This window comes from Geotrypetes seraphini, chromosome 9 (genome assembly GCF_902459505.1).
Source record: "Geotrypetes seraphini chromosome 9, aGeoSer1.1, whole genome shotgun sequence".
NCBI lineage: Eukaryota > Metazoa > Chordata > Amphibia > Gymnophiona > Dermophiidae > Geotrypetes > Geotrypetes seraphini.
The window spans coordinates 33,923,801-33,940,261 of record NC_047092.1 but is presented as its reverse complement, the minus strand read 5'-3'; the positions used below and the strand labels follow the sequence as shown (position 1 = coordinate 33,940,261).

General features: G+C 44.6%; 1 protein-coding gene across 2 annotated transcripts in view; it reads right to left on the bottom strand.

Annotated features, from left to right (window-relative positions):
• The window catches only part of SLC26A4 (solute carrier family 26 member 4), a 60,051-nt gene extending 44,177 nt beyond the window's left edge, over positions 1 to 15,874 (bottom strand). The window contains exons 1-6 of one of the 2 annotated variants that reach the window (XM_033959087.1): positions 15,738 to 15,874; positions 14,542 to 14,690; positions 13,943 to 14,082; positions 11,191 to 11,301; positions 9,863 to 10,044; positions 2,987 to 3,151 (exon numbers count right to left, since the gene is read on the bottom strand). In XM_033959087.1, the coding sequence (XP_033814978.1) occupies positions 2,987 to 3,151; positions 9,863 to 10,044; positions 11,191 to 11,301; positions 13,943 to 14,082; positions 14,542 to 14,672 (729 nt within the window). In that variant the 5' untranslated portion in view covers positions 14,673 to 14,690; positions 15,738 to 15,874. Of the gene's footprint in view, positions 1 to 2,986; positions 3,152 to 9,862; positions 10,045 to 11,190; positions 11,302 to 13,942; positions 14,083 to 14,541; positions 14,691 to 15,731 lie in introns of both variants that reach the window. The other variant, XM_033959086.1, reaches the window with a different exon arrangement.
• Positions 15,875 to 16,461: the final 587 nt, after the last annotated feature.

Below are 16,461 nucleotides of genomic sequence, written 5' to 3'. Positions count from 1 at the left end.
AGCTGACCATACTTGTACTTGAAAACAATCGCTGCAGGTTCCTCTCTCATAGAATCTAGAATCTGCTGCATTTTCATCATATCTAACAAGAAAATTCTTTAGAATCACACACATAGTATTCAAGCCAGAACATATATAATCATTTAAATAATAAAAAGTCATATTTTAAAACAGTATCTGTAGCTGAAGAAAGCAAAATCCTGAATGCTTTTACAGTAGTTGATTTTGTGTGCCATATTTGGTGATAGCTGATGTTATATCTCCACAGAGAAGCTCATTCCTAAGAAGCTTATCATCCCAAATTTACAGACTTAAATTTTGTTAAACATTTGTATCAGAAGAATTTATTTGGAGCTCTATCTACCATATAAACTACTATGCAAGATTATAACTGCATTACTTGCAATTACACACACACAAATAAAGAATGCAATTAGTAGGCTCCACCCCCCTCCTCCGGGCTACTTTACAATCTCTGGTGCTCTAGTGAAAGGTCAAGACAGGTGGCAGGGCAGGTGTAATTCCGAACAGGAGTTATCCCTAGTCGCTCTTGCCCATGTCAGCTCTACTCTCAAAATGGCTGCCATAATCTCTTGCAACAGTCTCACAAGATTGCCACTAGAGGTCTTGGCAGCCATTTTCAGAGCATAACCATTATGGGCAGGAGCAACTGGGGATCACTACTGCCCTGATTACACCTCTAGATCACCAGAGATTATAAAATAGGCTTGAAGGGGCACTTTCAGGTAGGCAGGAGAGAGAGGCAACTCCTGTTAAGAGAAGAAGGGGAGGGAGACAAGCAGGATAAAGTACAAATTTTCTGCTGGGAGGGCTGGAACACCTGCTTTCTGCTGGTAGGGTTACCATATGGCTCCAGAAAAAGGAGGACGAATTGAGAAATCCAGGTTTTACTTCCACTGGTTTCAATAGAAGTAAAGCCCAGATGTCTCTATCTGTCTTCCTTACTTCCATTGCTTTCAGTATAAGTAAAACCCAGATGTCTCAATCCGTCCCCCTTTTCTGGAGCCATATGGTAACCCTATCTGCTGGGGTAGAGAAGGGATGACTGTATAGGTTTCAGTCAAAACCAAGCAGTAAATTTTGGCCACAGACCTAGTTTTGGCCAAAACTCAGAACCCCGAATTCTATCACCCTTTAGTGGTCAGTCAACACCTAGCAGCAAATTTTGGCCACAGACTCAGTATTGGCCAAAACTGAAAACCCCGGTTTCTGTCACCCTCTAGGGCAGTGTTTTTCAACCTTTTTTGGGCAAAGGCACACTTGTTTCATGAAAAAAATCACGAGGCACACCACCATTAGAAAATGTTAAAAAATTTAACTCTGTGCCTATATTGACTATATATAAAGTAATTCTCTTGAATAGGAATCAAATAAACACAAAGAAAGTATTTTATAATTACTTTATTATGAAATATTAAGTAAACAGAATAGTGAAAAATTATAAAATACTTTATTCAGTGCGAAACCTGGGCCTGTTTGGCTGAACACAAAGCTGATATTCTGGCTGGAATCGAAGAAAGACACATACGTAGCTCTTCGTCAACAGCTCTCAGTCTCTCTCTGTATTTGGTTTTTATAGCATACAAAAATAGACAAATATACCCTCCATCCTTTTTATTAAACCACAATAGCAGTTTTTAGCGCAGGGAGCTGCGCTGAATGCCCAGCGCTGCTCTTGACGCTCATAGGCTCCCTGCGCTAAAAACCACTATTGCGGTTTAGTAAAAGGTGACCATATTGTAAAATATAGACAGCAGATATAAATTCAGAACTGTGCATAGTAAGTGAAGGGAAGTTTTCATCTCTGGGAATTTACCCAGTTAACTATTAAGTTATTTGGGCAAATTCCTTTGAAAACTGTGGTAATACTGCCTCCACTTTGCTAAATTTAAAATAAAATAATTTTTCCTACCTTGTCTGGTGATTTCTGGTTGCACTTTCTTCTTCTGACTGTGCATCCAATCTTTCTTCCCTTCTATCAGCCTATATGCTTTCTCTCCTCCACACCTCATTCCCTCCCCCAACTTTTTCTTCCTCTCTCCCTGACCTTTCTTTCTGTTTCTCTTCTTTCCTTCTGTTTCCCTGCCTGCCCCCTTTCTTTCTTTCTCCCTGCCGTTCCCCAAGCCACTGCCACTGCCGCTGCCATCGGGGAACAGGACCCACCAATGGATAACAGGCCCCAAAGCCGACGCCGACGCATGCTCTCCCTGACGTCAATTCTGCAATCGGAGAGGAAGTTCTGCCCAGCCAGGCAGCGATTGGCTAGCCCGAACTTCCTCTCCGACTGCAGAATTGACGTCGGGGAGAAGAAGACTTATTGGCTCAATAGATTAGATCGCCAAGACAAAGTGAGTCCTGGGTGATCGACTCACTTTGCCTTGGCGAGCTACTGGCGCCCCTGCCTCGGGCCCCCTGTCAGCTCCGGGCCCCTGAATACAGGACTGGTAGTACTGCCCTGATGGCGGCCCTGCGGCACACCAGGCAACATCTTGCGGCACACCAGTGTGCCGCGGAACAGCGGTTGAAAAACACTGCTCTAGGGGACACCTTAGGAGAACCTTCAGTCTTGCACACCCCTCAAAGAACTTTCAGCCCCCTAAGAGTTTGACATAATTAAACTCAACAATTATGACTATCACACAAACATCCTATTAAAAAATGTAGGTTAAAGTATGCACTGATAGTTCTTTGAATTTGAGTGGATGTCAAGACCTTTTGCTTTGTTTTGACTGCAGTTGCTGTTTGCTGCCCCATGAAGTTGATACCTTAGGCATCCACTTATTTAATTCTTGCCTAATATTTGGCAAACCTTAGTGAAGCCCCCTTTCCTAGTGTGAACAAAAATAGGAGTGAAAATATATTGATTGCTATGCTAAATTTGAACGTGAAAAAGTGTGATACAGGCTCAAGGAGGAAGTGTCACAAGATTCTATTCTGGATAATGGAATGTCAAGGAAATACTTACATATATAATGGACAGTATTCCATTGTAGTTCTTAGTTGGAACATTGAGGACTATTTTCACTTGAGATACAAAGACTTGGAAAGCAGCTGCAGTTGTGAATCCCCCAACCAGTGGATCTGCGAGATATCTCACAATAAAGCCAATCTGAAGGGCTCCCAGTACCAGCTGGAGAACAACAAAGGGGGCAAATAGACTGGTGACCTAGAGCATGCTGTATCTCAGGGAAGCTAAAGATTAGAAAATGTGACGTCTGTATATATGCCAAAGTTCAACTCCTAGTGTCGTGCACTGAATCAAATAAAAGCCAAAGATCAGATAACAGACCATCTAAAAGTCAAATTTTAGATCTTTAAAACAGTGAAGAAAGTAAAGGAGAAGACAATGTAATATTGAACGTTTCCATCAAACAGAATTTCATTTCTATTTTCCGATAGCTGGGGTATACAGTATTTATAAATGAATTATAGTATAATGAATTTTCTGTATTAAGTTACACAATGTTTCATTTTCATTCAATGATCTGTGGCCACTGGTACTCAACTTTTTACAATTCAGCATCCGCTACAGGGCTGACATTAAAGGGACGCAAACTGGGCAAATGCCCTGGCCTCCCAGGCCACAAAGGGCCCCAAGCCTGCTCATAGCTGAAGAAAGAACAGTCCGATAGTGAGTTCTGCAGCCCCATCAAATCTGGGCCCCAATCAGTGGCGTGCGGGTCAGGGACTTCAGGGGATTCGTCCCACCCCTACAAGCCCTGAAGGCATTGCTCTGAATTTTATTGGTTGAGCAGCTGACAGGCAGATGTTGCTCAGCCAATCAAATTCAGATCAGTACTGTCAGAGTCTTCAGGGGGGGTTCGGATAATCTGCAGCCCAAGAGCCCTGCTTTTTTTTTTAATGCAATTTGACTGGTTGACCAGGCTGCCTACTCAACAACAAATCAAACTGCATCAAACAAAAAATAAAAATTAAATTAAAAAAAACAGGGCTGTAGAGCTGGGGGATAAAGTTACCGGGTTTTAATTCAGTTGCTTTCAATGGAAGTAAAACCCAGATGTCTCAATCTGTCCTCCTTCTTCTGGTAACCTTAGCTGGGAATTCACTGAATCTCCTGAAAGCTCTCACTGCGCACCACTGGCCCCAACATATAACACCAGCCCTGATCAGACAGGGTGTTCCTTACATGAAGATACTTACAAGGTGAAGGATCTTGCAGAGTTCAAGAAACGATCTAAAACACATATAACAAAATGAACCTGAGAGGACGTCAGAGTCCAGTCCTCATGGGGGAAGGGAGCTTTGTTTTCAATATTTGAAATACTTTTTGTCCCGCTTTTGTTATGGTTGTTGCTTAATAAAAACAGATTTCACTTTAAAAAAAACACGAGAAAAAGCTTTTCATTATGCAGTGATCTAGTAGCAGGGCCCTGGAGAAAATGTAATCCGTTTTTAGGCTACGCTAACTGCTTTTACTGCATCTACTGCTAACAAGTTCCAGAGCTCAAAAGAACATAAAAATCGCCCTATTAAGTCACTTCAAGAGTTCATCTAGCCCAGTATCCTGATTTTGAACAGTGGCCAATCCAGGACACAAGTACCTGGCAGGATCCCAAAAAGTAACAAGATGATGCAATAAAAGTAGAAAGTAGTCTAAGAAAAAGAATTCCATTTTCTTCAGGGCCCCAGAACTAGATCGCTGATCTGCATAATGAAAACTTTTTTTTTTTTTTAAACAAGTCTGACCATTTTGTTACAGGTGCATTGGCTCATTTCATGTAATCTGTAAGTTACTTCATTTTGCAAATACCTTCATGTAAGGAACATCTCAGCTGATGCTACATTGTATGATATCTTTAACTGTACCCAGGTAAAATGAATCCCAGTTTCTTATTTCCCCCTCCCCCCCCCACACACACACTTTTACTAAACTGCGATAGAGGTTTTTAGCGCAGGGAGCTATGCTGAATGCTCTGCGCTGCTCCTGATGCTCATAGAGTTCCTATGAGCGTTGAGAGCAGCGCACAGCATTCAGCGTGGCTCCCTGTGTTAAAAACCGCTATCGCAGTTTAGTAAAAGAGGGGGTTCATTTGAATGGGTTACATTTCCTTGATATGTCTAGAGTTTTATGTGGTCAATGGCCAACCAAATGTTGTAATGGGCCAGGGAGGGTGGAGCATTTACAGTGTAAAACTGACCCAATCTCTCTGGAGATGGACCAATTTCTTATTGTCTGGAAGACAGGGAATAAATTCTTGTGATTTCAGCTCCTTTGGTTTTATTTACAAGCGAGACTACCGTATTTTCACACATATAACGCACGTGTTATACACGATTTTACAAACCGTGCATAACCGTGCACGTTATATGTGTGAGCGCGTTGTACAATTTTTTTTTTCATTCCGATCCGGCATCCCCTCTGCAAACCGGCATCCTCCCCCCCGCTTGCGTCACCCCCCCCTCCCCCGTGATCCTACATCCCCCCCAGCACCGCAAAACATCTCCTACCCGATTGGACACTGGCACCAGCACCAATGCACAGGACGTGCCAGTGCCAGTGCCCGAAGATCCTCCATCGTTGGGCTGGGCTGGGCTGGGCGGTGCGAGGGAGATTCTCCTTCTTCCTTGTGCCGGGCTGGACTGGGCTTTGAGCATTTGCGCATGCTCAAAGCCTTCTGGTCTCGAGTCTCGGAGAGAGCGAGACCAGAACGCTTTGAGCATGCGCAAATGCTCAAAGCCCAGTCCAGCCCGGCACGAGGAAGAAGGAGGATCTCCCTCGCACCACCCAGCCAAGCCCAACGAGGGAGGATCTTCGGGCAATGGCACTGGCACGTCCTGTGCATTGGTGCTGGTGCCGGTGCCCAATCGGGTAAGAGATGTTTTGTGGTGCTGGGGGGATGTAGGATCGCGGGGGAGGGGGGGTGATGCGAGCGGGGGGAGAGGATGCCGGTTCGCAGGCCAGAAGAGTAAGCGGGAGTGGGAGTGGGAGGAGGTTATAGCAGCATGCGCGGTATACGCGTATGCGTGCTATATAAAAAATTTTTTTACAGAAATGCTTTGGACCCGTGCGCTATACGCGTATGCGTGTTATACACGTATGCACGTTATATGCGTGAAAATACGGTACTTACAGAGTCCAGTCAATAGGACAGTTGCCAGTTTATGGTCTCCGTAGTCATGCTTTCAGACAGTTGTAATGGTAGTGAAAAGAAAGCTTAGTCCTGAAGGGCAGTACTCTCGTAGAGAATTCATCACCGTTCCCGTCCCCGCGGAAAACCATCCCCATGTCATTCTTTAAGGAGAGAGGGAAGAATCAGAGTATGAATGGGCACAATCACTGACCTTCAAGCTTTGCATTAAAGAATGCTGGAGTTCCGCAACCGAGGGTGTTATTTGGATTTTATAATATAGCCTCGCCCAAACCCAGGGGAATGTCAGCATTTATCTCCAGAGCCCTTTTGATGGGAAAAAAAAGCCATCCTCACCAACTGGCTCTCCCGTGATCCCCCGTCATATGCACAATGGAGATCCCTAATGATAGTGCACGCAACACTGGAGAGACGCATGGTGGGAGACTTGACTCTTGGCCCGGGTCGCAAATTTTGTCAGGTGTGGGAGCACTTCTGGCAGGACCTCACACCGCATGCTCGCAGTAGACTTTTGAATCTTTAAGATTTTATTCCCACTCTCAGCTGTTGGACTGGCCATGGATTCTTGGGGAGGGGAGGGGAGGGAAGGGGAGGGGGGGATGGGAGGGGAATTGATTATATTGTTGAAAATGTTATTTCCTGAATGGTACTACTGTTTGTATTTGCTTCTTACTGCTGGAATAATAAAAATCATTTAAACATAAAAAAAAAGAATGCTGGAGTAGAAGGACTGAGGTTGAGATAGACACTAAAGAATGATACGGGATGGTTTCCCATGACTATTAGTGGGGATGGGGACGATGATATCTTCTTACCATTCTCTTCCATCCATTGTCTACTAGAGAGTTGCACGGGAACAGAAATCCCTCCCATCTCCACCCGTCCCCGCCAGAATCCTTTCCGTCCCCACCCGTCCCCATCAGGATCCTCTCCGTCCCCACCCGTCCCCGCCAAGATCCTCTCCGTCCCCACCTGTCCCCACAAGGAATTACCTCCATCCCCGCCCGTCCCCATAAAAAGCAGCAATTACTTCTGACAGGATCATCAATTCCACAGTTTCTTTTGTGTTTGCGCTGCTGTTTTCTTTGTGGAATCTCTTTGGTGGAACCCTTTTTTTGTTTTCTGTTTAGGTAATTAACTTATAAACCCCCTCTTTTACTAAGGCTGACGTGTCCATTATATTATATGGACAAGCCCTGCTTCCAAAGCCTTCCATCTCCGTGGGAATCCCGTTGGCTAGAGGGGGGTCCCCATGGGAGTCCCGTGGGCCAGAGGGGGGTCCCCGTGGGAGTCCCGTGGGTTAGGGGGGATTCCTGCGGGACTCCCACGGGACCCGTGGGATTCCCGCGATCCCCGTTCCCGTGCAGACCTCAACTGTCTACCCCCTTTCTGCCCCTTCCATATGGCATCTGCCCTCTTTCTGTGCCCCTTCCAGCAACTGTCTGCCTCTCCCTTCCATCTCTCCCTCTCCCCTCCCAATTGGTCTGGCATTCATCTTCTTCCCTTCCCTCCCCTTTACCCCCTTATGGTCTGGCATCTTCCCTTCCATCTCTCTCTTTTCCTTTCTTCCCCTTAGATCTGGTATCTCTGTTTCCTTTCCTCCTCTCCCCCATGCTCTGGCATCTCTATCCTCTACTTCCCTTCCCTCTTCCTCCCTCCCTCATGGTCTAGCATCTCTCTCTCTTCTCTCCCTTCCCTTTTCTTTTCTTCCCTGGTCTTCCTTCTTAATTTATTTTCTGCCTCTGTCTAGATTAAATTCTTTCTTACTATTCAGTCTTCAATTTCCCTCTTTTCACCATCTCTTTCCCTCTCTTTCCCTCTCTTTCCCATCTCTTTCCCTCACCCCCTCCAGTATTTCGCTAACTCTATCCTCTTCCCCCCATGCTGCATGTGCCTTTTTATCCCTACCTTCTATCCAGTATGTGCCCTCTTTCTCTAACCCCTTCCATCCACCATCTTCCCCCTCTCTCTCCACTTCCATCCAGCGTCTGCTTCCTCTCTCTCCACTTCCATTCAGCGTCTGCTCTCTCCTCACTAACATCCAATGTCTGCCTCCTTTTCTCTCTCCATCTACCCCACTTCCATCAGCCTCTGTCATCTCTCTCTACCTCCACCTTAATTCCATCCAGTATCTTACTCCCTTCTCTCTCTCTCCCTCCACTCCAATTCCTTACATTGTCCTGCCTCCTTCTCTCTCTCTCTCTGTGTCTCAGACTCAACCATCTTTCTTTCTCCAGTGCTCAATGACTCCAATTCATCTCACTCATCCCCCCCAAGCTCTCTTTCCCTTTCCTCTCCACCCAGCTTTCTCTCTCTTTCTCAACCCCCAGCTAAAACCCTTCTCTCCTAGACTCACCTTGCATCTCTGCCTCTTCTTTCCTCCATCCCATCCCAAACTGAAATGGAATGTTGACTGCCTTCTAATTCATGAAAACTGCTCTGCTGTTTCTGGCCACCTCTTTTTTCTTTTGGTTGAGGGGTGAATCTTGCTGTCCTCCCTCTTCCTCCACCTCACTTCCATCCTGCCCCTCTCATCTCCCAACTGCTTCTGCTTTCTTGAAACAGCAGCAGTGGCAGTAAACTTAAATACAGCCATCATGGGACCTTAGTGCACCTTCTTGCAGCTGCCGGCTCTCCTCTGTAACAAGGAAGTGATGTCGGAGGGGCGTGAACTGGCAGTTACAGGGAAATTGCTTTGAAAAAGCAGAAGCGCAGCAGCAGAGTAGGGCGGGAGGTCCTGGTGTGCCAGCTGCACACCCTTTTAGCACCTGCACCCCCACCCCTCTTGGTAAGCCACTGGCTAAATCAATCACAGTAAAACAGTTGGGGTTCAGCCTTCTTGCAGAAATTAACCGGGCATAGACTCTCCCTAGAGAATGACACGGTGATAATAATAGAGGACATGCATCACTATTTCTGTTTCTGCGGTGTTGCACTGTATGCAGAGTCCAGCTTCTTGGTGGTTCAGTTTAACTTTTGTCTACATATTTCTGTTTTTAGTTTATGATTAATTATTCCATACTGATCATAGTAAGGCACTCATCAATCTTTTGGCAGCTGTGATCCCAGTTCACAAGGCCCCCAAATGTACATGACTCCCAGTGGGCACAAGATAATAACATATTTATATAGCGCCTGTCCAAGCTGCAACTCCAAGGTGTCATGACTCACATTTTGGAAAGTTGTCATTGTACATTGACCTCCTAAGAGCATTAAGCAAACCAAGTCTAGAAGTATGGTACATTGCTGAAACTGTCGGTGCTGGTTCTGGAAATAACCTGGGTGAGATGTTCACTCTCCACCTTGTTCCCAGGAGCTGCTTGATCTCTCTATACAGTTCCAACACTAGAACTTTCAAAATACATACACAGGGTCTCCTTGCCCAACTCACAGGAGCTGTGCAAACAAGGAGTTCTATAAACTAGTAAGCATAAACAAGGACTTATGATACACAAACATTTCATTTCTGATTCACCTTGGGAGTCTTTATTATTACACAGCAACAAGAGTCCTTAAGAATATCAGGGAGCACTTGGTTCCATTGCACAGGAGATACATGCCGATCTAATCAAAGGTACTGCAACTTGCAAAAATCCTGTTTCCCTTTGAAAGGAATCCTAAGCTAATGAGCACATGTTTATAAATAAATAAAATATCATTGCATTTGACTTCATATAACTACATGAAAACGAGAAGTTTCCAAAACTGTCAGTGTCTTCATTAATAATTACCTGAAGAATGCCAACGAGGAAGCATAGGGTTCCGGATACCATCACTCTCTCTGCATCTCGGGTTGCAATGTCCACCACGGTTTTGTTGAGCCCTGTGCTATTACCATGCATTAGGTATTTATCATCAGGAACCATGCTTAATACGACAGATCCAACCATCAGACTGACCACTGGGAAAGGGCCTGCCAAGACAACAAAGAGGCAACCAACTTTCAAGTCTGCTTCAGCTTAGGGTTACCACACGGCTCCAGAAAAAAGGAGGACGGATTGAGACATCCGGGTTATACTTCCGTTATTTCAATAGAGGTAAAACCCAGATTTCTCAGGCTGTCCTCCTTTTTCTGGAGTCAATACGGTAACCCTACTTCAGCTGTTACAGGGGAAGGGTTACAGCAAGCTTTGATATATTTACATATAGGGAGGGTCTGAGATGCATATTGTCACATTTTCTGCCATTGGGCGCCTATAAGTTAATTAGCCTACAATGAGAATTTAAATTTTGATGTTTAGATCATGGAATTTATTATCAGAATTTTTCTATTTTTTTAATTGTTGTGGGCCTGGCAATTTCCTCCTGCTTTTGTATGCTTCCAGCTCAGTGGCAGCTGGTGTTTACAGGATTACAGCATCATAAGGCTTCATCTACTATCACCCAGTGTTTTTTCACACTATATGACATTTTGTTCCCATGTAGTCTAGCCATTACAACAATCTTGTTCAAGCAGCCACGAACGGACTTGTCTCAGAAGCTGACATGCTTGCATTCTGAGTATGGCCACTAGGTGTCACCATTATATGATTGTTGAGCCTCGCCCGCTTTCTTCCCAGGGGCTGTGAGTGCTGCCTCCACAACATTTCCATTTCCTGAATGGCATGAGTAGCAGGTATCAAATTTGGGACTCACACTCAGGTAGTCTGCTTGTAGGGTGAGCTCAAAGGGCATGGCAGTGAGACATTAGTTCAGGGAGCTCAACTTTAGGGGGCGCCAAAAATCAGCTTTACCATATTGTCCCTTCACAATGGGGGAAGCCTGTTCTTCCCTTCCACAGCTTTACTGATCCTCTTCCTAGGGCTGCCATAAAGATATGAAATGCAAGATGATGCACTTCCTGTTTCTCCCCCAAAATGATTTTTGCCACCATATTTCTGCATCCTGCAAGGAGCAGAGCTTGAGACTTTGCATGTGACTTATATACCATCTTTATTGAACAAAAACAGGACCCAAATACATTATAAGATTCCAATACATCAATACATCAACCAAGTTTAACTGTAGAAGAAAGCATCATTACAAAAGAAGGAGAGGTAAACAGATGCAGAGACTTTACCAACTGAGATGTGCTTCGATGTTCCCAGGAAGAAGTATGTCAGAATGGGGAAGAATGATGAATAGAGACCATATCCAACAGGGACTGCAGCCAGTAAAGCAAATGCCAAGCCTGAAACCATCCAGAAACATTAGAGAGATCAGAAGAAAATTTAAAAAAAGTTGAACTATTTGGCAAATGTTGTAAGTGTTTAGAATGTAAGTTAGTCCCTAGAAGCCCTGTGTATTTGGGTTTTAAGTTAAACATAGTAACATAGTAAATGACGGCAGATAAAGACCTGAATGGTCCATCCAGGCTGCCCTGTAATCACATGCATTACAATTTCATGATTAAATTAAAATGTCTGTTTTCTTTATTTCTGGACCATAGACCTTAGAAGTCTACCTTAGGTTCCAATTACTGGAGTTGCCATTGACGCTCAGTCCAGCCTATCCAAACCATCTCCTTTGCTGGATTCAGACTGTGAAAGTTTGCTAATTAGCCATCCTCTGTATTTATCCCACACTTTTTTTGGATTCAATCACAGTTTTCCTCTCCACCACCTCCCTCGGGAGGGCAGTCAAAGCATCCACCAAAAATAATTTCCTAATGATACTCTTAAGTCTACCACCCCTCAACCTCAATTGATGTCCTCTAATTTTACCAATTTCTGGAAAAGATTTGGTCCTCTAATAATACCTTTCAAATATTTAAATGTCTGTATCATATCACCCCTGTCCCTTCTCTCCTCCAGAGTTTACAGGATGAGGTCTTCTACTCTCTTCTTTTGGCGCAAACCCCTTACTATTGTCGTCACTTTCCTCTGGACCGTTTCAAGTCTTTTAATATACTTGGCCAGATATGGTCTCCAAAACGGAACCGAATCAAACAAAAGTAGGGGGATCAGACAGATAGCTTTTCCAGCCAATATACTTTTTATTCAAAGGAAATAAAACACTCTTTGACGGTAGAGAACTGGAATGCTCTTCCGGAATCTGTTATAGGGGAAAACACCCTCCAGGGATTCAAGACAAGGTTGGACATGTTCCTGCTGAACCGGAACGAACGCAGGTAGGGCTGGTCTCTGTTAGGAGGTGTGAGCGGACTGCTGGGCGCCATGGACCACTAGTCTGACCCAGCAGCGGCAATTCTTATGTTCTTATGTTTTAGATAAAAGTTTACTTGTCAGAAAGGCTATCTGTCTGACCCCTACCTATCGAAACAATCTCAAAGGCCTCTTCCTATCAATCTTTTAGGAAATCGTTAAAGACCTATCTTTTTTGACAAATTTGTCCCTTCATAATTTTCCTCAGTATCCTTTTTTATTTTCTGTCATTTTATAACCGCTTTTGCACTTCCCTGGTTGTCAGTTTTTTAAATATATATATTCTTTACAATAAGTGCAGCATTTAAAAATCCAATAATCAACAAACAGCACTTACATACTTGTTATACATGAATCATCAATTTAACCAACCCCCCCTCCCCCCTCCCTCCCGTCCCGGATGTGTGTGGAGAATAACAAAAATAAACTGAATCTGGTAGTTAACTAACTAAACCTTAGGGCTCCTATTACAAAGCCGCGCTAGGGCCTTCATGCGCGGAATAGCATGCGCTAAATTGCCCCGCGCGCTAGCCGCGACCGCCTCCTTTTGAGCAGGGGTAGATTTTCAGCTAGTGCACGCTAATCCGGTGCGTGCACTAAAACCGCTAGCGTGGCTTTGTAAAAGGAGCCCTTAAGGTTATTTGACAAATGAATCCAATGGAGCCCAAATTTCTTTAAATTTCTTAGTTACTCCTGATTGCTCCACTAACATTCTTTCATACCGGTAATATAAGCAGAGTGTTTCCCACCAAAATATAAAATTTAGACCAGGGGTGTCCAACCTTTTGGCTTCCCTGGGCCGCATTGGCCGGAAAAAATGTTTCTGGGGCTGCGCAAACGCTGCAGCAAGACAGAGGAGGGAGCCGGCAAGACGGTAAACACCAGGGGGCAGCAGAGGAAAACACTGCATCGCCCTTGACCAGGGCTGCACAAAATACTTCACTGGGCCGCATGCGGCCCTTGGGCCGCAGGTTGGACACCCCTGATTTAGACGATCCCAATTTTTCCAAATTCTAGTGATCAATTGTATGGCCACTCCAGTCATTATAAGACGAAGCCTATCTTTATTATCATCAATTATGCTTTTAGGTCTCAGGGATGTCCCAAATCACCTCATATGACAATGGAACAGAAACCCCCTAAAACAAAACTGAATTTACTCCAGATTTCCAGAAATTAAATATCAATGGAAATAATATAATAAGTGATCCAATGCCAGCATCTATTAGATTTTGTATTATCCAGTTTTTGCAATCTTACCGGTGCTGGCGCCCAGGGCTGGGGAACGAAGGCCACAATCCAGTCGGGTTTTCAGGATTTCCCCAATGAATATGCACGAGCTCTATCTGCATACAATGGAGGCAGGGCATGCAAATAGAGCTCATGCATATTCATTGAAGAAATCCTGAACACCCGACTGGATTGCGGCCTTCGTTCCGCACCCATGCTCTAGCCCATCCTGATCGCTTTTGCCATATGCTCAATCTCAGACTATAAGTGGGGGAGGGGGGCAGGCACACTTACTTTTCTGCATACATTCATGTTACAACTTGATTACTGGTTTGGGATCAGATGGTTTTGGAGGCATTGTGAAACTAACATGAAAACTAGCAATGCTACAGCTTCCTTTCCTCCGAGATTGAAGGGTGGGGGGGGGTCTCTTCTTACCTTGCAAAGTGGCGACCAGCCCTGTACTGACACCAGAGATGATGTCATTCACGATCCATTCTTTTATTCTATATTTGGGCAACCAGTCTAGCACAGGGAATAAGGACTTCGTGATCCCCAGAGCTTTTTTAGATGAACAGCTGTGGGGAACAAACACAGGAAAAAGAAAAGTTTTCAGTTTTGGGGTTTTTTTTTTTTTAAATCAGAGGCGGCAAGATTGACCAAATACACTTAAGGCACTGCAGACTGGTATCATCGATATATGATAATGCGACATGAAACACAAGAAATAAAAAAAAAGACTACTCCACAGAATGAAAGAAAACACTGCTTGCACCGCAGCTGCTCCTCCAAACATTACACGTGCTCGCCCGATAGAGCACTGGTGCACTAGGTCGCACTATGCATAGAATAGCGTTGGTAGCCTTTGAGGGCTGCAGGCCTGATCCGGCCATGCCAGGGGCTCACTGGGCTTCCAGGCAAACCCCGTCCAGGGGCAGAGTCTTTGTTCACTCGCTTCATGAAACGCGGACGTCCCGGAGGCTTCGCTCCCTCCCTCCCTCCCTGCCCCCCTCCCAGCTAAGAGCGAAAGAGGACACCTGCAGGTCTTCTGCAGCCGCTCCCGGAGCGTCTTAGGGACCACTTCCTTCTTCTCATTCTCCTCTTGAAACGTAGGTTCCGAGTAGATTGATCGGGCCACCAGGTAACGGTTATACTCCAGATTATCCATCGTTCCCGGGGGCCGGCTCTGGGAAACAAAAAGAAACATGCTCAGCTCCTTCCCTAACCCCTTTCCCTGCTAAAGGAAGCAAACCAAATCTGTTTAATCCGATTTTCTGAAATCCTAACAATGGCATTGCCTAACTTCCCCCTTTTATGAGCCATTGCCGTGCTAATAGGTTCTGAATACTTTCTCAGGTACTCTTGCAAATTTTAAAAAAAAATAGTGACTCTCCCTTAGTAATGGGGGGGGGGGGAATGTATTTTGGGATAATATAATCCCCAGACTGACAAAAAATAAAATCCCACTCTTCAAAGCATAGGATATAAACAACATCATATAATTCCCTCCCAGATATTTTCTGTGCCATTTCTATTGTACAACAATCAATCTAGACCAGTGGTCTCAAAACTCGCGGCCCGGGGGCCACATGCGGCCCGCCAGGTCCTATTTTGAGGCCCTCGGCATGTTTATCATAATCACAAAAGTAAAATCAAACAGTTTCTTGATCATATGTCTCTTTAGCTATAAATTACAATATTACTATTAAGACTTAGCCGAAAGGAAAGATATAGAAACTATAAAGAGTTTTACCTCATGCAAAATTGTCATTTCTTTAATAAGACATTAACTATTTTTTTCTGAGGCCCTCCAAGTACCTACAAATCCAAAATGTGGCCCTGCAAAGGGTTTGTGTTTGAGACCCTGATCTAGAGAACTAAATGGTTAATTAAATAGTTAACTATGAAAAGACAGAACCATTCAAAGAACAACTTAAATGGTAGCAAATCTTTCTCTTCGCCTTCTTAAAACAAGTGATACTGACAGGAACAAGCCTCAGGAGGAAGAAATTCTAGTATGAGATAAATTGCTTTTTGAGGCTTGTTCCTGTCAGTATCACTTGTTTTAAGAAGGCGAAGAGAAAGATTTGCTACCATTTAAGTTGTTCTTTGAATGGTTCTGTCTTTTTATATTTCTGCTCTACCGCCACATCTTTCCCACTCCCTAAATTCTTAAAAAAAAACCGAAGACACCCCCCCCCCTCGGATTCAGAGGCATATTTATTACTCGCACAGCTGCTGCTCTTCCAGATGAGAAAAGATGGACAAACGGAGCCACTCTTCTTAAACCGGGACAATCTAATCAGAAGGAAAGTTTCCCAGCGGGCCAGTCAGGCAGCCTTTCTCCATACCTGCAAGACTCTCGCAGCCTTCCCAGCCAGCCTGCCCTTATGGAATATATAGTCCCAGCTGATGCTGTTTATGGGGAAACAGAGACACCCAGCTCCAGTTTGGGTGAGACTGTACCTGTTCAGAAGCACCCCCACCCACCAGCTCTTCTTGAATTCCCAGCAGGCGGGTTGTCTTTCTGTGAGAGTGCAGGGCAGCACTACTGCTTGCCCTGCTGCCTGTTCATTTAGATTGTAAGCCCTACTGAGCAGGGACTGCGTATGCCTATCAGTGCTATAGAAATGTTAGAATTGAGTCTGCTAGTATTCTCCCTAGCCCTCCAAAATAAATGACCATGATAACCAGAATTTATCGTTCACCACTCTTCCTCTTGCTAAGAATTTTTTTTTTTCTTTCTTCTCTTTTGCATTTTAGGCTGCATGGTGTCGTTAGTGAAAAAATTTTGCTATGGGATTCATTTTCCGGGTGTTTTCAGCAAACAAGAAATTCAGACTGTCGCTGCAATCCTGCCCGCCCTCCGGCCCCCTCCTTTTGTAGGGCTCTCGGGCTCTGTTATTATTTTCATTGCATTGAAAATACTGTAGGCGATTCCAGGAACCCACAGCTCT